This window comes from Miniopterus natalensis, chromosome 19 (genome assembly GCF_054644295.1).
Source record: "Miniopterus natalensis isolate mMinNat1 chromosome 19, mMinNat1.hap1, whole genome shotgun sequence".
Lineage (NCBI taxonomy): Eukaryota > Metazoa > Chordata > Mammalia > Chiroptera > Miniopteridae > Miniopterus > Miniopterus natalensis.
This window is the reverse complement of record NC_142099.1, coordinates 35153173-35179048: the sequence shown is the minus strand read 5'-3', so window position 1 is coordinate 35179048 and position 25876 is coordinate 35153173. Positions and strand designations below refer to the sequence as shown.

The following is a 25876-nucleotide window of genomic DNA, read 5'->3' as shown; positions in this document are numbered from 1 at the left end:
TCTATAAGTTTGGACCCTGTCTTAAAAGGTCAACTTCTCAGGACCCCCAGAGGGTCCAGCTTGGCAGCAGGAGAACAGCAAAGTGCGAGGGATCTCAAGACCACAACCTCAGCCTGACTCCGCCCCTCACAGGGATTGGGGACCGTCCCACCCAGGGGTGAAGGGCCGGTGAGAGGGAATCAAGCCTGGTGGTTCCAAGTCGGTGGCATGATTTAAAAGATACCCCTGCCTCAAAGTATTTCCTCCATCAGAGCGTCAGTGTCCCCTGACACTCTTGTTTGGAGAGCAAAGTAATCCTTGCTCACCCGGTTTTCCCCACTGCTTAGAATTCTAACATGGGGGGGGGGGGGGGGGCGCTTGCTTTCATCATCCACTGAGGAAGGTACATTTTCTTCTGGAAGCCCAGGTCAGGATGAGGGTGGTGTCATCCGACCTGCCTTCAGGTGGACCAGTGCCCCCCCCCCCCCCCCCGCAGTTCCACCCGGATCATGCTGAAAATCTCCTGGAGGGCAAACGTTAAAACCTCTGATTCAGAGACTTAGGCGTCCACCTCTGGGTTGCAGTCTCTACAAGAGGTTAAGAAACCCGGTCTGGCACTAGAGCCGGGGGAGGGGGGGAGAAGGAAAGTCCCCACCACCTGGGAGCAAGAGTGTCTGGCTTGCGCATGGTCCACATGCGCAGGAATCCACTTCTCTGTGGAAACAATGACATCAAGAAGGTTCTTCCTCCACTGGCAGATATTGAGCATGACTCGTGTGTGTCAAGTACGTGTGGATGCTCTCAGTCCCTTTTCCTCTTGTCAGCCATCCTTCAGAATGTTCTGGTTTCCTGGTGAGATTTTGCTGGAATTAAACATGAACACCTCATGAAAAAAACCCCAAACCATGAGGCGTCAGGAAGGCCTGGGATTCCTGGTGCTGGGAAGACTGAGGAAATGCACACACCACCAAGTGCAGGCTCCTTTCCTCAGCTCCGCCGGCCAGAGACCCAGCTTGGCACTGGCGGCCGCCCCAGGCCAACGGCAGAGGAGGAAGCCAGTTCTCAGCTATAGGGCCACGTGCTGTGTGACTTCGGCGTCAAGAAGGCAGTGTGGCCTTGAGGTGGGGAGAGGAGGCCTGTCCCTGTTTGCTCACACAGCACAGTGTGGCCGGGGGGGGGGGGGGGGGGGGCGGGGGCGGTGAAGGGCACCCCAGCCAGAAGACAGAAAGAGCTGTAACTGAAGCCATTTCTGCCATCAGGCCGGTGTGTCCTGGAGGAGCTCAGGTTACCCCCGGACAGACCAGTGCGTGATGCAGGTGGCAGCAGCTCCCAGGCCTGGTTACCCATCAGCAGGAGGCCTGGCTATGAAGGAATCTGGTATCTTCTATGGCCAGGGAGAGACAAGACAGACTCTCTAGGGCACCACAGTGACTTGGACAGATTTTTCTCTGCCTTCTATTTAAAAAGATGGAACTTGTGGTCAATATTCCTCGTGAGCATTCGTCATAGACTGGAAATGAGCACTGAGCCCAAGAAGGGCCCTCTTCCCAGGCCCCGTCCTGTCATCTCGATGTTCAAACCCCAGGAGCTGCCAGCCCTTCTCCACAATAAGACAACCCTGACTCCCTCCTCCTAGGAATTGCCAATGACACTGGCACAAGGCCACTGGGGCCAGCAGCTGGGGGTGGGGACTGAAATGCCTACACAGCTTTGCTCTAAGTGCCCTCTGGCCCGAGGCTTGGTTTCCTGCCAGAAAACTGTTGGCTGGGCCAAAGGGGTCAGCTCACCCTTCTTCTGGAGAAACGCCTGGAGCCAGGAGGAGCTGAGGCCCAGGGAGGAAGGGTAGCAGAGCCCTGTCCTCTGTCAGCCTCTGATGTGCTTCCTCACAGTCGTTCCAGCTGCTGGCTGTCACATCAGTCACGTGAGCCCCAATTTGAACCGAGGATCAGAGGTGCTCTCCCAACCAACCCACAAACTCACACTCGGCAAGAGCCACATGTGGCTGTAGCCAGGGGAGCGTCAAGGAGAAATGTGGCAATAACAAGACCTGCTATGAGCAGACGTGGCCCGAGAATCTGATACGGGCAAGTGAAACGTGGAAATGAGTCACAGAAGCAAAGTGATCTTTGGCTGCAGTGACTACACAAAGCTCTGACTATGCTGAGGCCAGTCCCACACCTCACAAGGGAACTGAACAAGCTAGATTCCGTTCCAGAAAGAGCAACAAGGACGAAGGAAATATTGAAACTGTGCCATAAAGAAGAGCTCAAGGAACTGGTGATATGTAGCCAGAAAGGAGAAATGTTAGCTGGAACGTTAACTTTCCGCGGAGACTTGACCGGCTCCATGCAGAAAAGGGAGACAGGGTGATGACAACAGCCAGCGTTTGCTCAGTACTCACTTTGTGCCAAGCACCATACTAATTGCTTTCTATATATGTTTTCATTTAATCTAAACATCAATCCTATTACGTAAGTGCTTTTATTCTTCCCATTCTACAGATAAGGGAAATTCAGCAAAGCTGAGTGACTTGCCCAAGGTCACACAAGTGGTGGAGTCAGGAGATGAACCGGGCGGTCTGACTCCTGCGGGTGCGGAGACACATTCCGTGCACGCCCGACAGAACCGGAGCAGTGCTTGGAGGGTGAGGCATGAAGGAAGCACGAGAACGGGTTTTAAACAACTGGAGGTGTTCAGCAAAGAATACCGGGGGGGGTGCTGTGGGTGGTAGGGAGCTGCGCACCACTCCGGAGAGGAAAGCAAAAGGTACACGGGGTGTTACACAGGAGACCTTGCAGGAACACCACGTAGCAGGAGCACCGGGAAAGTGCTAGGAATACAAACGCTAGGACCCCACTGCGAACCCGCTGAGTCAGAAACCCTGCGGCTGGGCCCAGTCATCAGCATTAAACAACCACCTAGTGGTCCTGATACACGCTTACGCGCGAGAACTACGGCCCAGGAGCTCTGCACCCTGCCAGGCGCTGGGCCGGTGGCTGTGTTAGTCCTTTCCATCTCTGAGACCTCACAATTCCACAGAAGACAAAAATATGATTTAACGCCCAACCGGAGTTTCTTTTAATGTTGAACATTTACAACTAAGATCTTGAAAACAATGTATCATTTTCTAAAATGTGCAATTGGACTTGGGTTCCTTAGCCACAGGCTGACGGGGCGTTCGGGATGCTGTGGGCAAGGGGCGGGCCCTGCAGCACCCCCACCGCCAGGAGGCAGCCTACCTTGTAGCCACTGCTTTCCAAACAAGCCCAGTGGGCCCCTATCCCTTGTTGGCTCACATTGTTACTATTTCTGAAAAACGCTTACCCTTGCCTTTTGGAATCCTGTCACTTTGTCCACTAAAGTACCTACCAGTGCCTGGCACAGAGGCAGTCCCCCCTGCTTCCCTTCCTCCGCTCCTTTTGGGTTTTCTCTCACTGCTGCGGGAGAGCATCCTGCCTCGTGTCTGGGGACAGGGCCTCTCTCCACAAGGCATGCTCTCCTGAGGGCTCAGTCAGGGCACCCCCACAGTGCCCAACACGCAACAAGGTGCAATGAGGAGTGAGCGAAAGCAGCATTTTTAAAAAAATTATGTGTGCAACTGTTTGCAGGATCAACAGAGGCTGCCTGACTGCTGAGAAGGCCTCTGTGGTTCAATATCCAGCCCTGAGGTTGTTGCAAAACTTTGAGAATTTGCTGTGAACACATGTACGACGTCGGAAGGTGCTCAGGTGGCCCCACCCTCGTGCACCCACAGCCCTGGTCTTCACCTCCTCTTCAGATTCATAATAATCGCCTCTGTGTAGCCGCCTCTGGGTGATGAGAAATGCTGGATACCCTTCTAAGCATCCCACAGGGACAAGCATGAACAAATCTCCATTTTAGGGAACAGAGAAGTCATACACTTGACCACTATTTAGGGACAGCTTAGCAGGATGCTGGGGTACCAGATACCAGGCCCAGCTTAGAAGTTTATGTCTATACGGCCAGGTAGCCTGTGGGCTGTGGTGGGCTGCTCCTGTGACCGGGATGGTGTGAGAGACATGTCAATGGCACCACAGCCCTCCCCCGCCCCTTCCTAACACGGGTTCCCTCTCCTGGGCTCCTGGAATTGACTTACTCTGTTGGGAAAGTTGAATGGGGACATGTTCCTGTGTCTGTCTCACCAACAACACTTATGAAGATGGCTTTGGGGCAACCACCTAAAAGGACCTCAACCCCTGAGCACCCTGTTTTAAGGACTACAGTGGACTACAGAATGGGAATTTCCTGTCGCACACGGGTGAGAGTGACTCTAGATTAGTCATGAGAAACTTCCCCCAACCCCCTTTTTATGACACCCTTGGGCTCCTGGTAGCCCAGCAGTGGTTGGCAATCATGACGGGTGTTTGCTCCAGAACAGAGGGCTTCCTGTCGTGCTGGGTCCCCTGTGGCACAGAGCCTGGCCAAGCCTTATGAAGCTAGAACCCAAGGCAATACTCTGTCCACCCTAGAAATGCACAACCCTAGAATTTAGGAATAGTCGCTGCCATCTCCCCGCCAACAACAACCAAGGAGCGGAAGGGACCAGAAATGGGCCAGGGCTCATAGGTGGGGAGAGGCCAGTGGGCCACCCTCGCCCTGCGACCGGGACCCCTGCGGCTGCCTCCCCACCCCCCACCCCCGCTGCTCTGCTTCCCCACCTCAACTGCTCACTGCCCTCTGGGCCCTGCTCCTAAGCAAAACCTTCTCTCAGGAAAAGACTGCTCAGCTTTCTTTGTACTTAAGAGCACAGAATGACCTGGTATCTTCTAGTTACTCTATTGTCAGTCTCATGGCCGTGAATTAACAAGTGAAAAATCTGTGTCCCCCAAGGGGAAGGAAACCCTTTCCAAGCGTGGTTTTCCTCAGCCGGCTCAGCACCACAGTCTGTTTCTGATGCGAGAAAGGGGGTGAGGAGAGAAATCATCAGGGGAGAGGGGAAATTCACGGGGGGGGGGGGGGGGTGCGAGGGAGGGGAGCAGGAAGACCCCATGGTTAAAAAAACCAAACCTGTTCTGTGGTTTTCAGAGATCACGTACAGCAGCACTGAAGCCACAGGGACGAAGTAGGAGACGCGCTTCTAACCAGGCCTGAGCTGAGCGGGCGGCCACCGCTCCAGGCGCCTCCCAGAGAGCAGGAAGGAGCTTCGGCCCCGGTAAAGGGGCCCCGGGCCGGGGCTGGAGCGGGGCTGGGGCAGCTGCAGACCCGCTCAGGCACAGCCAGGCCTCCACTGGGGAGGCTGAGAAACCGTTTCTTTTCACGGCCTCACCTCAGGAGCCTGGGAAGAGGAGTGGCCCCCGCGCCAGCTGGGCCAGGGTGCCCGCCGCTCTCGGGGTTCAGACACCATCCCCCCCTGAGGAAGAACCCCGCTGTGTTCTGGGGGGGCCAGCGGGCTCCTTGGGGGAGCTGTGCCTGATAGCCCACATCCCTCGCGCTGTTCTGAATTCCCCAGGCTGCTTTGTTTTGTGCAGTACTCACGGGGGCAAATGGCAAAGGGTCATTCTGAGCAACAAAAAGGAGAGAGTTGCCCCAGCCGGTGTGGCTCAGTGGTCAGAGCGCCGGCCCTCACCAAAGGGTCGAGGGTTCAATTCTTGGTCAAGGGCACACACCTGGGGTATGGGTTCGCTCCTCGCCGTCCAGGAGGCAACGGTCAGTGTGTCTGTCACATCGATGTTTCTCTCTCTCTCCCTCCTTCCCTCCCTCCCTCTCTGAAGAGCAGTGGAAAAAATATCCTCATCTGAGGATTAAATTTGGGGGGGGAAGGAGATAGTTACCAGAGGAAAGTTACCAGAGTTGGATCAACTCTCCACTTGACTCCTCCAAGCCTGGGACAGGCCACTGGGTTCCATGGAGCTGGCGCTGGCCTCGGAGGCCCCTCTGAGGGCCTTCACACCCGGGCTGTGCTCTGCGGGAGATGCAAGCAAGGGAGGCGTCAGGCTCCTGGCATGTTTTTGACCGAGTAAACCTGGGAATTCCAGGGTGAAAATAATGCTGTAGAGATAGTTTTCCCAAGGTTCAGGGTTACGCACCTTAGCAGCAAGAACACCTCTGACCTAAGTAGCAATCAGGAGACCTCAGTTTCCCTAGTTGCAAACTGAGGAGACTGTTAGCAGAGATTGTTACCTGGGGGCCATGGATTTATTCATGAGATCTGTGAATTGGGGGGAAACATTTCCTCTTCATTTTCACCAGTCTGTTTGAAAGCATTCCCTTCCATCAGGAATGGAGGCCACAAGTTTGAACAGAATTTGCCATCAATAGAAATCACAGGTGAGATCTCATTACAGCTGTTACAGATTCCTCGGCGTGTCCTGTATGGTTATCACCGCTGTGAAATGACCAGTTATGGGGCCGATGCCGCATCTAAGCACGTATACTACTCTATCACACGTTTTTCTAATGTCTGGACAGCTGTTCTGATAGAATGTGTTTCCTCTGTATTTTATTTTACTCTTTTTAAATGGTATTCTGAGAAGAGGCTCCACAGACCTCGACAGCCAGCCAGAAGGGTCCCTGGCACATTTCGGTCAGGGCTGAGGTCTTGCTCTGGTTGTTGAGGGCAGTCACACAGGAAACCTGAGGAAGAAGACAGGCACTGCAAGGGCCGCCTGACCCTAACTTCGCTGACTTACTAATGGTTCTCCTTCCAGGAGTCAGGGTTGTGACACCCCATTGAGATCCCATTGCTGGTCCTGGGCGTCTTTTTCCATTTTGTGGGAGATCTACAAACAGGTGTTTGTGGAGCTGGTTGCTGACTTTCCAGCTCCTCTGAGAGGACAGATCTGGGCTCTGATGGCAGGGAGAATGGAGCCTCTTCCTAGCAGTCCTGGGTCATCAGCAACAGTCCACAGTCTGCGGAAAACCTCTGGCACAACTTCATGTGTCATTTAATTGTCACAACATTCTCATGAAAGTGAGGCTGAGCAAGGTTAGTAACTGTGGCTGAGATCACACAAGCCTGGGATTTGATTCCATAACTCCAGGTGCCTCCCACTTTAAGAGGTCCCGAAGAGCAGTTTCCTGAGTCCACAGGCCCTGGGCAGCCAACCTAGCCCCGGGGAAGGCAGAGGGTAAGGATGTCAGCCTAATCTGCACCCTCACTCTTGCCCACTGAGGGGTTCACCACGTTTTATGAGGGAGAGGAGGCCTGCCGCTGGCACATGGGGAACCCAGAAAGTCCCCAGACTTCCCTCCCCACCACCTCCTGGGGCCATTGAGGGCTGGTTGCAACTGTAATACAGGCTTCATCTCCAGGGCCCATCAGACCTGAGCTCCACACCTCCACCACTAGTTTAGGTTTGTCCAAGCTAGCCCCGCAAGGCCCTGGGGCCAAATTTGGGGCTGATGAACTGTGGGGAAGTGGGTGAGAGTCATTTTCAATTGGAAGGCGGCGCCCTCTAGCGGCCAGAGTGCAGAAGCAGCGGTGCCTGCTCTGCGGGGCATCAAGGGCACAGATTTCCAAGGGCACCCTTTTCCCACCGCCCGGCCTGCCCCCAGCCCTCCTAAATGGCCCGCGACTTACCTACACCTCTGCTCCAGCACTAGGCACCGCGAAGCACTCCGGCATCAGCACCTGCGAGCAGGCCGGCCTGTCTGCCACTCTCTCTTTTTGTTTTTGTTTTTTTAATATATATTTTTAAAACATATCTTTATTGATTTCAGAGAGAGGAAGGGAGAGGGAGAGAGATAGAAACATCAATAATGAGTCATTGATCCGCTGCCTCCTGCACGCCCCCCACTGGGGATCAAGCCGCAACCCAGGCATGTGCCCTGACTGGGAATCAAACCTCCATCTCCTGGATCCTAGGCTGATGCTCAAATGCTGAGTCACACCAGCGGGGCTAACACTGTCTTTCTGGAAGCAGTTCCTACCCCAGCGCCAGCCCCAGCCAATTTTGTTGCACCAGTCCCTTAGGAAACAAGCCTAGATAAGGGACACGACTTTCTCCACATCTCACAGCTAGCCAGTGCGGAGCCAAGACTGTAAGCCAAACCTCCCCGGCCCACTCCCCTACCTCAGCACTGTGTTCAACTGCCACCAGCTCCCCAGAGTCAACAAACATCTGTTAAGGCCTAACGCATGCCATGGCCATATTGCAGCCTTTTCAAGACCCCTCATTCAGAATTTCTCCTTCCTGCCCGGCCGGGCGTGGCTCAGCGGTTGAGCGTCGACCTGGGATCCAAGCAATCGGGGTTCGGTTCCGGGTTAGGGCACATGCCCGGGTTGCGGGCTAGATCAATGACTCTCATCATTGATGTTTCTATCTCTCTCTCCCCCTCTCCTTTCCTTTCTCTGAAATCAATAAAGATATATTAACAAAAAACAAAAAACAAAATTTCTCCTTCCCAGTTCCTTGATATACTTACGACCTTTTTACTGTTATCACAGTCCTTGTGTTGCAACCCTACCTGAATGGCTGGGACAGGGGTGAGAAGAGGGACAAAGGAAATTATATTCCCACAGACCTACATAACTTGGGAGTTAGAATCCTGGCTCCCCCACTTACAAGCTGTGATTTCAAGCAGTCACAGTGCACATAAGCCTCCATAGGCTTAGTACAAAAGCCTATCAATGAACTTTCAGGGTTTTGTCTCGAGTTAGCAGGACATTGTGGTGGAGCCATGGTGCAGTGTGAAGGTGTGACACACAGTAGGGGGAGCAAGAGGTCAAGGCTAGGGCAGAAGCACTGGGGGGCACACCACTGGGCTGCTGCTAGGATTTATTAGGGTTGTAACAAATTTATAGCTAAATATGGAGAAAAATTAACAATGGTTTCCATTTAGATTTTCTTTTATGTTCCTTAATAGCACTTGATATTGTTTCCCCTATAGATCCTATCTAGCAATCTTGTTACATTTTTAACTTGAGGCATTTTATGGATTTTTTATTGTTGTTGCTATAATGCATGGAATTTTTCCTTCTATCATATTTTCTGACTATCAGTTGTATGTAGGAAAAAATGATTTTATGTATTCATTTTATAAGTGAATATCTTATAAAATGATATGTTCATACATTATCCTATATAAATTGTACTTACATAATAATTCATACTATGGATATGCCATAATTCACTCAACCATTCTCTAACCCATGAGTCTTCCCCTTTTTCTTATTTTTCGGTATTATAATCACTGCCGCAGTAAATATCCGCATATATATATTTCAGCACACTCGTGCTTTTATTTCTGTAACATGGAGTCAAAGGTATAGGGTACATTTTCTCTCAGAGTAAATGACTGTGCCTATTTCCTCATACCCTTACCAGAATTGGGTTTATCAATCTTTTTTATTTTTGTTCATCTACTGGATGGTAATTCTGAAATTCTGAACTCTGAATTTTAAAAAATTTGACTAGTAAGACTGAACAACTTTCATTGCATTTTCTTTTTTGTGAACTATTCATATAGCCTACCTTCCATTATTTCTAATATTCTTAATTAAATCTCTTGGTTTTTCCAGGCATACGTTATATCATGTATAAGTAAGAGTAATTTTGCCTCAAGATTTCCAATATTTATATGCCTCACTTTATTTTCTTGTCTAAATGCAATGACTTCAGAACAATGTAAAATAACAGAGGTAATAGGAAGCACCTTCACCTTGCTCCTTGTTTTAATAGAAATGACCTTATACTTTATCATTAAATGATGCTAGAATTTTGAGATATATACTTCTCTATTATGTTGAATAATGTTCATACATTACCATTTTACTTGCGGTTTTAGCGGGAATGAATATAAAATTTGATCAGAATATTGACTTTTTTTTTTATCTATTAACATTAATATTAATAGATTTCCTAATATTGAATCCAAGAATTTCTAAAATAAATCCCATTCCATTTGTCATGGTGTATTATATTTTTAATATCCAGCTGGATCATTTTACTAATGTTTTATCTAGGATTTTCACATGGACATTCATGTAAGATTGGTCTATAGTTCTTTCTTTTATAGTCTTAGTGTTAGTAAAAAGATATGAGATCTTCTTTTCTTATGCTATCAATTTGAATAGCATCAAAATATCTAAAAGAATTTACATATAAACCATCCAAGTAGTGCTTTCTGGGAAGATAGTACCAAATAATTTTCTCAATTTCTTCCATGGTTATTGGGCTTTTTAGGTCTTCTCTCTTTTTTGAGTCAATTTTGGTTATTTGTACTTTAATAAAAAATTATTTAAACCAGCTTTTCTGTTTAGAGTACTACAAAAGTAGGTAGGTAGTCAACTTTCTCTGATCTCAGTTCTGTGTTATATACATGGTATCATAGTGTGTATAACTATACATATACACGTATATATTATTTTATCATGTGTTATGTATTATCTTTTAAAATATGATTTGATATGTACAAAAGTATGTAACACATCTAGAAATATAAAGCATAACAGTATAATTAACACATATGAGCCCACTGGACAACCACAGAACTAGAACATAACTAAAAGCACCCTCTACCTATGTATCCCCCCTGCACCATCTTACTGACAAAGAATGACAGGCAAAGAAGATGCAACTTATGGAAAATAAGATTCTTTAAAGTATCTTTTTGTTTTGACATCTATGCTAATTGTATTATGTCAGAGAGTGTGGTCTTTATGATACTGATTCTGAGATTTGCTTTATTGGCTATTAGTTCATGATCAATTTTGTAATTTATCCATGTGTGTTTGAAAAGAATGTGAATCCTCTAATGGGTAGGTGGAGAGACCTGTGTGTGTCCATTAGATTGACTTATTATTATTTAAATCTTCTGTATCTTTTTGTTTGCTTGATTTATCAATAATTGAAAAAAGGCGTGACAACATGGCTATTATTGTGGATCTTACTGTTGTTCTTTCAAATATTGCTTTATATAGTTTAAATTATTTTATTAAGTGCATACTAGATTCTAATCATTATATTGTCCTGGTGAACTGAATCTTTTTCATCACTCTATAGTGATATTTCTATTTCTAAAATGTTTTTTGTCTGATATTACTATAGATATGCCAGCTTTGTTTTTGCTGTTTTATATTTAATTCATATATTTTTCCATCCTTTTGTATACTTTTTATTTATTTTTTAATCTTCACCCAAGGATGTTTTTCCATTGATTTTTAGAGAGAGTGGGGGGGGAGGGGGAGAGAGAGAAACATTGATGTGAGAGACACATAGACTGGTTGCCTCCTGCACGTGCCCCAATCAGGGCCAGGGATCGAGACTGCAACTGAGGTACAGGCGCTTGACCAGAATCGAACCCAAGACCCTCCAGTCTGAGGGCTGATGCTCTAACCACTGAGCAAAACTGGCTAGGATGGAAATAATTTTTAACAGCAATATCATTCTATTTGAATTTCTTTCTCATACAGCACAAATCATAGGTAATCGACCACAAAAATATGTTTAACAATCAAATTGGTTATTTTTAGCTGATATGATTATCATATTTATTATGTATTATATATGTATATCTAAACTCCTGTAACAAAAAAGTGGGGGAAACTGCAGTGGCTTAAACAAGATAGAATTTCGTCTCTCTCTCACATAAAGGTCCTGATTGGTCTAGGATAGGTAGGATGCTTTGTTTGCTCCCTGAAGTTTTGCAGAAAGAAGGTTCCTCCTGTGTTGCTTTTCCGGTCCTTACAATAGTGCCCTTTGCTGAATGGCTGAAGCCACTTCACTAGCGCTAACTACGTTCCAGACAGTAGAAAAAGGAAAAGAGAAAGGATGAACATTCAAGCATTTTGCTGCACAAACCAACCAAACTTTAGTGGTTAAAAATAAGCTTTTTTTTTTTAGCTCACAATTCTGTGGTTTGGCATTAGGCTGGCCTCAACTGGCAGTTAGTTCTTCTACTGGTCTCACTGATTTGTCTGTAGTCGGCTGGAGGTAGGCTGGGTACTGTCTGGTAGCAGATGGTGTCATTTACAAGTCTGATGCTCGGCTGGGGTGAGGGAACAAAGTATGTTTCTCTAGCATCTAGCAGGCTAACCTGAGCTTTGTCATTGTTGGTTGGGTTCCCAAACAAGAGAGGGCCCACCCCAATGCAGAAGGTTCTGCTTGCGCCACATTTGCTAATATCCCATTAGCTAAACCAAGTTATGTAGCTAAGCCCAAATTCAAGAGGTGGAGAGGAGTGGCAAAGTCACATTGAAAAGGGCTATGTATTCAGAAATAGCAGGAATTTGTGGCAGGTTTTTAGTTTTGTTTTGAATCTACTACCAGGAGCATGACCTATGAGTAGTACATACTGTTGTTGGGGAAATTGGGGTATTTTCTTTCCCACTGGGGGTGGGGTTCTTACGATATCTCGAGAAAAAGAATTTTCTGAGACTCGTATAGGAGGATGAGTGATTTTTATTTGCATAGGATTATATCCTTGGGCTTCCAAAGTCCCATTTCCCTTAGTCCAGTCCTGGAAGAAGTGTAGCTGGGGTTTCAGTAGAGCTAGAAGCAAAGCCAGTGTCCAGGGTTTCCTTCCCATGTTGCAGTGGGTCCTTTCTCTATCAGGTTAGCAGCAGTCCATTAGTGGGGGTGGGGGGGTTGTCCACATGGCCATGGGCCATGTGGGCCAATGCAGGGGAGCCAAGAGAGCACACCCCCTGCAACAAGAGTACCAAGAGCATAAGGGAAACTAAAAGAGTGAATTCCTTTGTTTAGCAGGGGTGGGGAACATGGGGCCTACAGGCTGTATCTGGTCTGGCCCTGCCAAGGCAACCACAGGTGGGACTCAAAATTCAATAAATCCAGGAGCTTTTTTCATAGCTAATTTTTAAGCTGATAATTTTTGTATGGCCCGTGAATGATGTTATAAATATCCAAGCTACCCTTGCCAGGAAAAAGTTTCCCCGCCCCTGGTTTAGGGGATTGAATACTCCCAATTTTTGGCCCTTGCAGTGGTCACACCCATTCTGGCCAATGACCTGTTCCCACGAGTGACTGAGACAAATATACCTTCCCAGCATCATCCCAACTTTACTGGGTGTGCATCTGTTCTCCTCCTTGTCCAGTCCCTTCCCCCAGCGATCTGCAGGGAATAGACCCATGGCTCCCTGGGGAGTGTAAAGCTTTAGCTTCCTGGTGAAGCTGCCCCAATGGCATGCCTATAATATTTGGCCTTCTCTTTCTTTTCTATTATTAATAACTAGGTTAGTTATAACGGTATCAGTACCACTTCCTTTTATTTGCATTTGCATTGACAAGAACTTAGCCACATAGGTGCACCTCATCCACAAAAGGGGACTAGGAAATGTCTCCAGGTAGGCACCCATGTTCTCTGCTAAAACACAGTGAAGGTGGGCAGGGGGGTTCTTAAAAAGGGAGGCGGAGGGTAAATGGACACTGGGGAGAAACACCAGTCTATCCCATGGCTAACAATTCCTTTAGCCATTTCTTCAATTTGTTAAAAACAAAGAATTTGAAACCACTTGATTTACAAATGGATTTTCTTACCTTCAATTAGGCCTGATAATTCAAATCATCCCTGTGATTCCCTGGAGGTTTTATGCCCCAGGACAATGTCCCAAAGTAAGAGCCAGGATGAGTGAGAAGTCTGCTTCTCATTTCTAAGGCGGGAAAGGAGAATCAGCAGGAGGTCTCCAACCACAGGCGGCTTCTCGTGCAAATTTTTCATGCCCTCTGATGCAAATCAAATTTAGGAAGGAATATAACTGTAAGTTAAGGATCAAAAAATGAATCCATTTAATTAATTGTGCCCACATGCTTCTTTGAAAGTCTTTAATGCCTCCAAAGTTATGCATTCAGTTTTAAGGAAATTACTTTAGAACACTTTAACTCTCTGTTCCTGGTTCACACATGTATCAGCCAGCATTTCAGTTGTCATTTTTACTAATCCCACAAAGAGACACAGTTAAAATGTTAACCTCAGGTTAGGTCTTTTCTGAAAATTTTCATTGTAAAAATATATAGTATATAAAACACATAATGAAAGTCCTTTTGGTCCCTAAACTCACCATATCATTCTCAAGGTGAAGATCCTACATTTTGACATTTCCAAATGTGGTGTGTGTGTGTCCAGACAGAAAGATAAGTAGTTTCGGGTATATACATACGCACACGTAACATTCTGTATTCAATTTTTTAAATTATAAAAGTATTACAAGCTCATCTTAGCAAGTCAAACAACATAGTAAAAAGAACATTAATAGGTTCTCGCACTTCCCTCACAACACACCTCTTGGAGGAAAATAATATAAACAATTTGCTCTGTACCTTTGTACTCCGTCCTCTGTGATCTATCAATACACACGGTGGGGCAAAGGTAGGTTTACAGTTGTTCTTATGGAAATTAATATAATAATTAATAAATAACACAAGAATAAACTGTTTTGCGTACTCCCGACTGTAAGCCTCCTTTTGCCCCACCCTGTATACAACTGTCAAGGAGAAAAAATCATCCTCTGCCCTTCTAGGTTCTTCTGGCTGATGGTATAACAATCAAATTAACACAAAACAGATTAGCAGGAGAAAAAATTAAAGTTTAATAATATGCATTCCTCCTGTATACATGGAAAAGGCCCAAGAACACTGAGTTACTCCCCCAAACAACAAAGCCTCACCTTTAAAACCATCTTCAGCTACACACGAAGATGACGCTGGGTTAGAGTCAGTTATGGAAAAGCACAGCAAACATTTAGATTGTCACGCAAATTTAAGCCCAGGTCTTCTCCACAGATAGCGAAGGCAGGCCTGGCACTGTGAGGGAAACACCTTTACGAATGGCGATTTCCCTTACAAATGCGTATGTCCTTTTACCGAGGGCAACTTCTACTTGGTTATCAGAGCTTCTCCCAGGTCTGCTGTTTCTTAAAATTAACCAGCCTACAATCATCAATATCCCAAAGTGACATATTTTGGGGTGGCAAACATTCTAAATCTACAAAAAATGAATAGACATTTTAAAATAAAACATTATCAAGTCTATACATCATTTTCTAAGAATTAAAATATAAATCTGCTAACATTTGTCAGGCACGTATTCAAACAGAATGTAGAGAAATAGGCACGCATGCACACATGCACATGACAACACATCTCAAGTCAATGACAAAAAGACGTTGCACTCAAATGGAGTTATGGGAATCACTGGTGGTTAGCTTGAAAAAATTTACTTTATGTCTGTACCGCATACGTTACACCAAAATAAATTCCATAAAGACCAAAAAATTTAATGTAAAAAAAATGAAGAAATAAAAGTACTGGAAGAAACCATGGGAGAATTTTTTCAATGTTGGGGTGGAGAAGGCCTGTACAGCACGTCACAAAACCTGAAAGCCATCAAAGAACAGACTGATAAGTTTAATGACATGAAAAAAAAATGTTTTCTGCAAAACAAACCACAGAAAAAACAAATGATGAACTAGAAAAGTATTTCTACCTCCTGTCACAAAGGACTAATCTTTGAGTATATAAGAGCTCCTACAAATCAATCTAAAAATACCAGCAGGAAACATACTCATGTGTGGCTGGTGGAAAAGTACCTAATGCAACCTCTGGAGGACAATATGGCAACCTTCTGCAAAATAGCGAAGGCACATACCCTTTGACCAGCAATGCTACTTCTAGAGGTTCATTAGCAAAACGATGTATGTACATGGTCATTCATTGCAGTGGGGTTTGGAAAAGATTGGAAATAACTGAAATGCTCACTAATAGGAATCTATACCAATAAATTCACATAATTATGAATACTGTGCAATTTTTATGCACTGATATGCAATGGTCTCCATGAAATATTGGTAAGCGAAAAAAGCAAAATGTAGAACAGAGTGCATTGTAATGTATCATTCTCCCTTATTCTTTTTTTAAAAAAGGGGGAAAATATGGAACTGCTTATATATGCACAGAGTATCTCTAGAAGAGATCCACAACCATCAGGCAACACTAGATTACTGTGGGGAACAGTATTAAGTCAATGGGGGCCGGAGTTGGAAAGAAACTTTTAACTGCATACCTCTCTCTTTGAATTTTGAACCCTGTGAATGTAATTACCTATTCAAACAGTTACACACTATAAAAGTATTTAAATATATATTTTAAAACATCTACAGAGGATTTTTAAAAATAAAAATGTATTTACTTTATATACACAGCTCTGAAGTGTCTTTTTTGACATAATGGTATATTATGGACATCCTTTCAGGTCCATAAAATAATAGAACTCATTTTTTAATAATATAATATTCTATTGTATGGATGAGTCAAAATTTATTCAATCATTTCCCTACTGATGAAAATGCAGGTGTTTTCTTGGTCCTGGTTTTTGTTCAGTTTGAGTTTTTCTTGATATGGCGATAAAATTTTTCTTAGCTAGGACTAGAAGATATAAACATAAGAGGTAAAACAATAAAAATATTGGAAGAGCCCTGGCTGGTGTGGCTCAGTTGTGGGCTCGTTTCCTGGTGGGGGCGCGCAGGAGCAGCAGATCGATGTTTCTCTTTCTCCAGTCCCCTCTCTTTAAAAATCAATAAAAATAAAATAAAATTAATTTAAAAAAATTATATATATGAAGAAAATTATAATCTGAGCCTGAGGGAAACTTTAATACCAAAAACACAGATGATTTAAAAGAAAAGATACAAATGTAAATTTTTCCTATGGAGAAAGAAAAAGTTAAGAGACAACACATTGTGAGGAAATATTTGTTTTTAAAAAAATGGCAGACAGATTAATATCCCTAATACAGAGAAAATTTCTAAAAGTTGAGTTAAAAAATGCTAATACTATGAACAAGCAATTAATAGAGAAGGAAATATTAATGACCAATAAACATCTGATGAGATTTTCACCCTCACTAGTCGTAGAAATGCAAAATAAAACCTAATTTTTCATCTCTCACATTGGTAAAAATGTAAAAGATATATAATATCCACTGCTGGCCAGCACACAGAAATGTATATTTTCAAACATTATTGTTAAACATATGAATTTCAACTACTTTTTAGAGAGCAATCTGATAATAGAAATTTTTAATGTTCATGTTCTTTGACCCAGAAATCCCATTTAACTTAGAAAAAAAATAATCTGAAAATACAACTTTCGGTGTCCCTCTTCTCTCTTTACCCCGTCTCCCCAGTGCACCTCACCTGACTCTCTCACTTCACAGCCAGGTGACGGACTCTCACACCCAAGCCCTCCTCCACCTCCATCAGACTCTAGCCAGCGGAAGCTTTACAGGGAGGCAGTCTCGGAGCCCTGCCAAGGCCTTGTCTAGGACTCCCTCTGTGCTTTCAGGACAGTGAGGCCAAGGACATCAGCAGAGCCAACATTTGCTTCAAGCTCCTGGAACTGCTGACAACGTGCAGGACACTGATGCCATCTGGCAGAGGTGCTTTGCCCTGGCCATTCTGCTGGCAATTGTGTACATCCAGCTTGGTGGTGAGGATAGCCCGTCCCCAAATCCCCTGAATATAGACAGCCATCAGGGAGAATCCTGGACTCACGAGGAGAGATGGATCCCATGATTTTTTTCTAGTGAGGAAGAAAAGGACCCACTCTTCTTGATACTAATGAAAGGGTGAAAAAGTGTTTCTTTTTCTTGGTGAAAATACTATTGCACACCCCATCAACATTCTGTCCTGTGCTGTGTGTTGCAGAGCCTGGTAAACCGGCCCTCAATCTGAGATTCCTACAGGCTCATAAACTCTAAGTTTATGAAATCCAGGTACCACATTGGTCAACTCCAGAAACCCATTTAACCACTCTGTGCTTCATATTCGTTAATCTATAAAATGGGAACAACACTACCTGTCTGTAGGGCTATCCGGAGGATTAGATATATTAAAAAGCACTTTAAAGGCCCTATACGTTCCAGATGGACAGTAAAGATAAAATACAAACCATTCCTGAACTAACGAATAGCTGAGGTTGCAGATCTCCATCAGACATGAGTATAACTCACAGACAACTCTTCTAAGAGGACAGTACTTAATATCTATGGGGCAGCCCCGATCTCTGCCCCAACATTTATAAATAAAGTGAATTTCATTCACTATGGACACCCAGAGTCCCACACTAACTCTTTCCTTCCCGTTTCAGGATGCATGGACATCCTCAGCTCAGTTTCCCAGGAAGGAAGGCGACTAAAGTTAATCTGTACTTTGCGGCATAAGAAAGAAGAGGCTGAGGGGGTTACCGTGTTTTTGTGCAAGGAGAGGCCTTGGAACTGTTCCCCGGAGACCAGCTTGGAGCAGCTGAATCTGAAACGCTATCTTGAAACAGATATTGTCAGTGAAAGATCATCTCAGTTGGTGTTCACTATAAACCAAGCCACACCCTCAGCCAGTGGGACCTACCAGTGTTGCACCAGAAGCCAGAAATCCACCTTCAAGGTCATTTTTTCTCCATTTTAGTCACAGGTGAGCTCCTAACATCCCTACTACCACAGGCGGAACACCTGCAGAGTCAGCAGCTGGAGAGGGTAGTTATTTCAGGTCCTGAATAGGCGGCCTCCTTGAGGAAGAGTTCTTCCTATCACAACCCTTTCCTATCACTCCCACTGGCAAATGCTGCTTTCCTAAGACTGTGGCCATCCCATTTTTATTGACTCTGAGACTGAGTTACAAGTAGGTAAATGCAACCTGTCCAATGCCACTCACTGACAAGGGCCAGTAAATGCAGACAGAGGTCTACAATTTAGGAATCCTGATTCCCAACTGAGAGCTCTGAGAGATGAGGCTGTATTTCTAAATACAGGCACTGAGCCTCTAGGCTGGGACAGAGACATTTGAGATAAAATGGATAGCTGTCTTAAAGGCCATTTAGTTATAAGAAACAGAAACCCATTCAAACTGCCACAGATTAAAGGGGGGGGCAATAAAGCAAGAAGTACAGCTGGCCTTCACGAGTTCACTTCCAGAAACAGGAGCCGGAGAGCCAACAGAACCCATTACTGTCTCTATCTCTGGGGCAGCAAAGCCTCTCGTCTCTACAGATCTTCACTTTGTGCTCCCCAGCTATAACTACTCTAGCACAGCCTGAATATGACCACTCCAGCCTCAGCTTCAGAGTGACTGTTTTCCTACAGGCCCAGACAATGCAGCAAGCCTTCAAAACAGAAAATTATATTCTACCTAGAATTCTATGCCCAACCAAACCACTAATTAAATGTGAGGGAGGAGCCCTAGCCAGTTTGGCTCAGTGGTTAGAGCATCAGCCTATGGACTGAAGGGTCCCAGGTTCAATTCCAGCCAAGGGCACGTACCTCGGTTACAGGCTCAATCCCCAGCCCCAGGGTCAGGGCGCATGCAGGAGGCAACCAATCAATGTGTTTCTCTCACATCGATATTTCTCTCTCCCCCTCTCTCCCTCCCTCTCTCCCTCCCCCTCCCTCCCTTCCACTCCCTCTGAAAAGCAATGGAAAAAATGTCCTCGGGTGAAGATATACAAAAAAATGTGAGGGAGGAATAAAGACACAGTCAGACATGCAGTGACTCAAAACTTGTCTTCTCTGTAAACTTTTATAAGAAGCTAACAGAGAATGTGCTTCAGTAGAACTAGAAATGAATCAGTGGATGGACAAAATGGGATCCTGGACACACAGAATCCGATAGAGGAAAGCTGATAAGAAAATTCTAGAATAAAGGGTCAAAAAGAGCAATTAGCCCAGAAGAGAGCAAGGGAAAGAGGGCTCCAGAAGGAAACTCTCCAGGGAATAAAAATGGAATTGGTAGATCAGCTCTCTGAAGGTTATGACAGACCTGATGAACCACTAGAGATATGGATATGGAAAACTGCCCGTTTAAAAAACCAGGTGAGCACTATCTCCAGGGAAAATACTAAATTTTACCAAAGGAAACAATCACAGCACACAACACGATGGTAGTACCATTTATAGAATACAAGTTATGTAAACATCAACCAAATTTTGTAATATAATTACTTTTGAAAGATGCACAGAAGGCTAGAGGTTTAATTCCTCATCTTCTATCAAAGTCATTAGATAATGTCTAAAGTTTATCATCAAAAAGTGGTAATATGAGCATATTATTTATAAATATAGTGAAACATTTCAGAGACTTGACAGTGACTGTCTCTGGGGAATAAGCCTCAGAGGATAGCAGGGCACTGTTATTATTCTTTATGAACTTTCAAATAATTACTTTTTAACTTTAAGAAAACTAGGTAAGCCTGGCCGGCGTGGCTCAGCGGTTGAGCATCAACCTATGATCCAGGAGACCAAGGTTCGATTCCCTGTCAGGGCACATGCCTGGGCTGTGGGCTCAGTCCCCAGTAGGGGGCGTGCAGGAGGCAGCTGATCATTGATGTTTCTCTCTCCCTTCCCCTTCCTCTCTCTGAAATCAAACAAACAAAAAACAAACATACCAACAAAAAAACTAGGCATAAATCACACACACCCAAAACAGAAACCTGGCCCATTTAATGTTTAACAAATGTTTTCACCCTCTCCTGTGGTTAGTAGTTAATCCAAATGTTCTACTTCAGTCTAGGTGACCTGTATTTCCCTTCCTTGCTTCCTGGTACACCTTCCTTTGACCTAGCTACAGCATTCAGCACATCCATCTGCCCCTATCAACTCCCACCTCTATTGACTCCTGTGGCTGCGCGCCCCTGGTTTTTCTATCTTTCTGACTGTTCTGTTTCCTCCTCCCACCTCTCAAACATGAGAATTCATTCCCCAAAACTCCTCATCCCCCCTTCCATCCTTTTTGTAATCCTCACCTAAGGGTATTTTTCCACTGCTTTCCAGAGAGTGGGAAAGAGAGACACATCGACTGGTTGCCTCCCACACGCAGCCCGACTGGGGCTGAGCCTGCAACCCATGTACATGCCCTTGGCTGGAATCAAACCAGGAACCTCCTGTCTGAGGGCCAACACTCTAACCACTAAGCCAAACCAGCCAGGGCCCCCCTCCCGTCTTTTCACTCTATCTCTAGCAAGTTCTCACCCACCCTCATGACTTAATCCCACACCTCTTTGCAACTGACCCACAATCAACTTCTCCGGCTCTAGAAACGTCCCTAAGTTTCAGTTAAGCATTTCCACTGACAGACGCCAAGCTCCTGAATGCCCCATCTCCTCAAACTCAAACCTATCCTCCCGAGACTGTATTTCTGTCCATAATTTAGTCAAAACCTTGGTTCCTCCTTTTTCTCTCCCCCCATCCAGTTACTAAGTACTACTAGTTCTTCCCCACATTCATTCCTTTCTTTCCAAGTGTTCTCCAGGTCATCTCCTCACACTTAAAACATTCTAACAGTCTCCTAACTGTAAGCCCCTTGAGATCCGAGGGGCTTGTCATCTTTATCTCCCACACCAACCTCAGGGCCTGGTACTGAGCTATAATAAATGGCCCCATCAGTCTCTGCCACCATACATCTAAAATGCTAATTTGTACATGATGCACCACCATTCAGTTTTAATGGCTTTTCACTGTCTATGGGACAAAATCTAAATTACTTTAACCTGAGGCTACTATTTAGTACTGTCCCAGTTAATGTCACTCGCTAGTGGAACCTCCTCTTTCATTCATCTAACAAGCAAGCATTGTACACCCAGGCACAATGCTAAGCCCTGAACAGACTGGAGGTACAACAAAGTCCTTGTTCCTTGTAACCTAGGATTGGTGTTCTGATACTCCTACCTGTGATGGCTCTCCATAAGGTGCAACGCCTTCTCATCCTCTCAGTGTATGTAGTAGTCAGCACACATATGGATGCTCACAAAATGCAGAAATAAGGTTCCTTTTGGAAGCTGAAATGAGGTCAGACAGGAAACAGTACCAACAAACAACGTCTACCATTTACTGAGTTGCTCACTGCGCCAGGCATTGTGAGAAGAGATATTTCATGTCTTCATGGTCTTTTGAGAAAACTATTCTTGTCATGTGACCACTCAGGCTCCCAGGGAATTTGTGTCCATTCACTCAGCTAGTGGTAAATAAAAATCCAGATCTATTCCAAAGCCCAGATTTTAACTTAGGCTGAACTGCTCGATCCACTCCAATAGATGGCTTTTAGATGAGACCTGGTGACACCGAAGTCCAATGTGGCTAAGTTATTTTAGCTGTCGCTGTGGCATGACTGTAAACTTCCTTCAAGGTAGGCTTATTTGCATCCCCAGTGTGACCAACAGTAGATTCCATATTTATCTATTGCTGCTAAAGTACATCATCATCATCATCACCACCACCCGCAAATGTTTAAAAAAAAACTTATTTGGGCAATGAATTATGCTAAGATACTTGGAGACCAAAAGATGTTCTGAGGTGATGCAAAAGGAAGTTTTATGATTTCTGAAACCCTTCCCTGATCCCAATTCTCTTTTGAGCCAGAGACAGGGAACTACACAGTGACGGGTCTGAAACAAACAGGACAAAATGAGCTCAGCCGTAATAAAGGCCCTATCAATTCAAGCTTCCTGCAAGAGGTCTGGGAGATGCTGGTCAGCAGCCTGATGGTCCTTCAAGGTACGTTCAGATAACCCTTCAACACCCCAAGTGATGACATCTAGGTTATTTTCCACAAGTGTGGAAAGGAAGCCGAGTGGGAAAGGGAAATGCTCTTCAACCCCTGGCTGCCCACAGGAAAGCATCGAACCAATTGAGGGCAAAAGGGACTAAAGATTTCATACTAACTAGGGAAAGATGGGTGAATCAGACTTTCCTTTGGGTAGGAGGTCAGACTCAATAGGAAAGACCTGTGGGAGAGGCAAGTAAATAGAGCTGCTTCTATTCACTAAATGAACAGAGGGCTAAAAGTTGAGGCCACTGTGTAAAAACAAACGGGAAGAGACAAGACGTGCTCTAGAGGTGAGATTTGAACAATGCAGCTCCTCGGCAAAGGCTGATGGCCAGACTGAGTATATTCAACACTTCTAGCTCAGTCCTCTGAACAACATTTATCATATCAGGGTTTTTCCCTATTAGACTGGAACTAGCAATGCTTTGCCATCACATTTTTGCATAAAAATCAGATGCAGGTTTTTGCCTGTCCTTGGCATTCTAATTCCACTTTTATTTAGGCATTCCTCAAATCAATAAATATCCACCACTGGTTGGTTGTCACCAGAATGTAAGCTCTATAAATGCTGGGACTATGTCTTGTTTACCCTGACAAAACAAAAATACCAGGCACATGTAAGCTCTTAATAAATTTGTTTGAAGAATTTGTACAATGGGTTAGGCTTTACATGGTGATTCTAACCGCCTACAACCCTTTCAGGCAAAGGCTCCTGATTACTCATCAGGAAAACAGGTATAAAGAGGTTCAATGTTGCCCTGGTTCACAGAAATTAATACAGGTCCTTCTCACTCCTCTAACACCCTGTGTTCTCAGTAATAATCTACTATAATCTACAAGCACCTTCTCTCAACTCCTTCACCACCCTCCCCATTCTGAGACTACCTCCTCCCATTTCTAGAAAAAGGACCACCTAACACTCCCTTATCCCAACTCTTTAACTGCAAACTATCAAAAGAAAAGTGACCTTATGCAATCCTTGCGGAGGACCTGCCAAATGTAAGCCTATGCCAGTTTTCAAGAAGAAACTGAACACCAGGCAGTCTGACCTTTCATTTATTTTTTTAAGCAGTTTGACTCCTTTTAGACACATTCTTTATTATTAAATATAAACTCCCTCAGATGGTCAGGTTACTATTCATAAAACAAATTTTACTCCCTCATACAAAATAAAAACCCTAGAGTAGAGGAAATAAGTCTTGCCATTCAATCTACCACTTACTACCTCTGACTCCCAAGTTATGCAAGAGTAAAACAACTCTCGACTCGTCCCACCGTCAGGTGGAGAGAATGAAGTTTGATAGTTCATTCCTGTTCTTTACCCGCCCTCCCCCGAGACTTACGAGAATCACAAGAGGCAGCATTCAGAAGGAAAAAAAGCATGTTTTCTCAGGCCTAGGGGATTGTACAGGTCAAGCATCATGCTTACACGTATCAAAAAGGAAGGAGCAACTTGGATCTGTGCCTTCCTCAGTCCACGACTACGTAAACTGAGCACCCGTCCTATCACCATGCCAACCATTCCCTACTACACATGGAAAACCTACCTTGAACTCTGAACGGCATCTGTTGCTTCTCTGATTGTCCTTTCTTCCAGCCAGGAGAGACTGATGGTTAGCTCCCTCCCCAACTCCACCAGAATCTTAGATTTGCTAAAGATCCCAACTGCAACCTCAGCAGTAAGACGCAATACATAGAACACATTCCACTTTCTCCTTTTCGGTTCCCTTTCCAGTCATGAGCACCTAACACACATCCCAGGATGAATCTGCATGGGGTATTATGTTACTATTGTAAGTTGTGTGGCAGTAATACAAACTTTTCTTTTTCTTTCTACAGCTCTGTAAGGGCTTCATGCCAGAAGAGATTTTTTAAAAAGTCACAGCAAGATAAATATGTTTAGCTTGGTATCTTTCACATTACGATATGTACAGAGAAAAACAAAACAGTGCAAGGGAATATGCCAAGAATCTGGAGAATATAAAATAGGACAAATGAATGTATCCCTTCACCTCCCCTCCTCACTGCCAGAGCAAACCTGCTTTTCTTCCCACCTCAGTCACCATAAATAAAAAGAGCAACTCTCACAAAAGTGGCTGGGGTACAGTTCTCACTCAAACACTGGATACGTGTGTGTTTTTGTGTCCCAGAAGAACTTTTCCTCCCTCCCCTCCAACACAGTGAAATAAACAAGCAGTCAAACAAAGTGAGAACACCAATTTTTTGGAAGAAATTTTTATTTACCACTGAAGGGAAGAAAGAGGAAACAAGCAAAAGATAGGTAGGCTAGGAGAAAAAGATACCCAGATCCAGCACCCTGACTTGGCAGGAAAATAGAGGACATGGAGAACGAGCTTGGTGTCCCACCAGAGCATCCACAGAGCACCAATGCAGGAAGACTTGTGCAGGCCAGGTGCACCACAGATCACAACTGTCTACCCTCAGCTAAGTACTGTCAACATCTTCGGTCATTTCTCTTTTTATATAATTGCCCAAAGCAATATTTGCAGCCTTTTTTCTCCTAAATTCACAAACCCTCTTTCTCTTTAGACAGATGGCCTCTTGTCATAGGTAAACAAAGAGGATGGGGCAGGATATCCCTGATAGGAAGAACTACATGAATAAAGTGGTATGAACACAGATAATTTAACTGGAGCTAAAGAGCAAACTATCAAAAGGAAATGGATGCCTTACCTGTGATCCTTGGCCAGGATCTGCCAAATGTGGGAGCTAAGGTTTGTGGGAACACAGAGAGAGAAGGCTGAAAGAGATGGGTAAGACCCTTATTAGTGATGGCCTTAAACCTCAAACTCAAAGGATTTTGGATTTTGTCTTATGAAGGTAAAAAAAAAACCCCAAAAAACTAGGCATGGAGTCAAAAGACCTGGCTCTGCAACATACCAGCTACAGGTCCTTGGGCAAATGAAGTTTTGAAATATATACTACAAATAAGTAAATACTGTATTTCAATTGGATGTAGATTCTGGTATGACTAATAAAGACAAATTGATTTAAAAGTATTACTGAAATCATAGCAGCTTGTTAAGTATTTTTTCATCAAGATACTGAAAATACATCACCTTGTTGGGAAAGAATCTAATAATTTGGGGGGCCTTAAAAAATGGTACATCTGCCCAACCAGTGTGGTTCAGGGGTTGAGCGTAGGCCCAGGAACCAATAGATCACTAGTTCGATTCCCAGTCAGGGAACATGCCCGGGTTGTGGGCTCAATCCCCAGTAGGGGGTGTGCAGGAAGCAGCTGATCAATGACCTTTCTCTTTCATTGATGTTTCTCTCTCTCTCTCCCTCTCCCTTCCTCTCTCTAAAAATCAATAAAAACATATATTTTTTTTAAATGGTACATATTATTAGAAAATGTAAAGAACCACAAGC

At 44.6% G+C, this 25876-nt stretch overlaps 1 protein-coding gene across 1 annotated transcript; it reads left to right on the top strand.

Moving 5' to 3' along the window:
• The first annotated feature begins 664 nt into the window (after window positions 1-664).
• Window positions 665-24330, top strand: CD160 (CD160 molecule). Its single transcript, XM_016202390.2, is given in 5 exon segments — window positions 665-764; window positions 18042-18323; window positions 18326-18361; window positions 22297-22431; window positions 24323-24330. Coding segments are annotated over 5 exon segments (561 nt in total).
• The last annotated feature ends 1546 nt before the right edge of the window (window positions 24331-25876 follow it).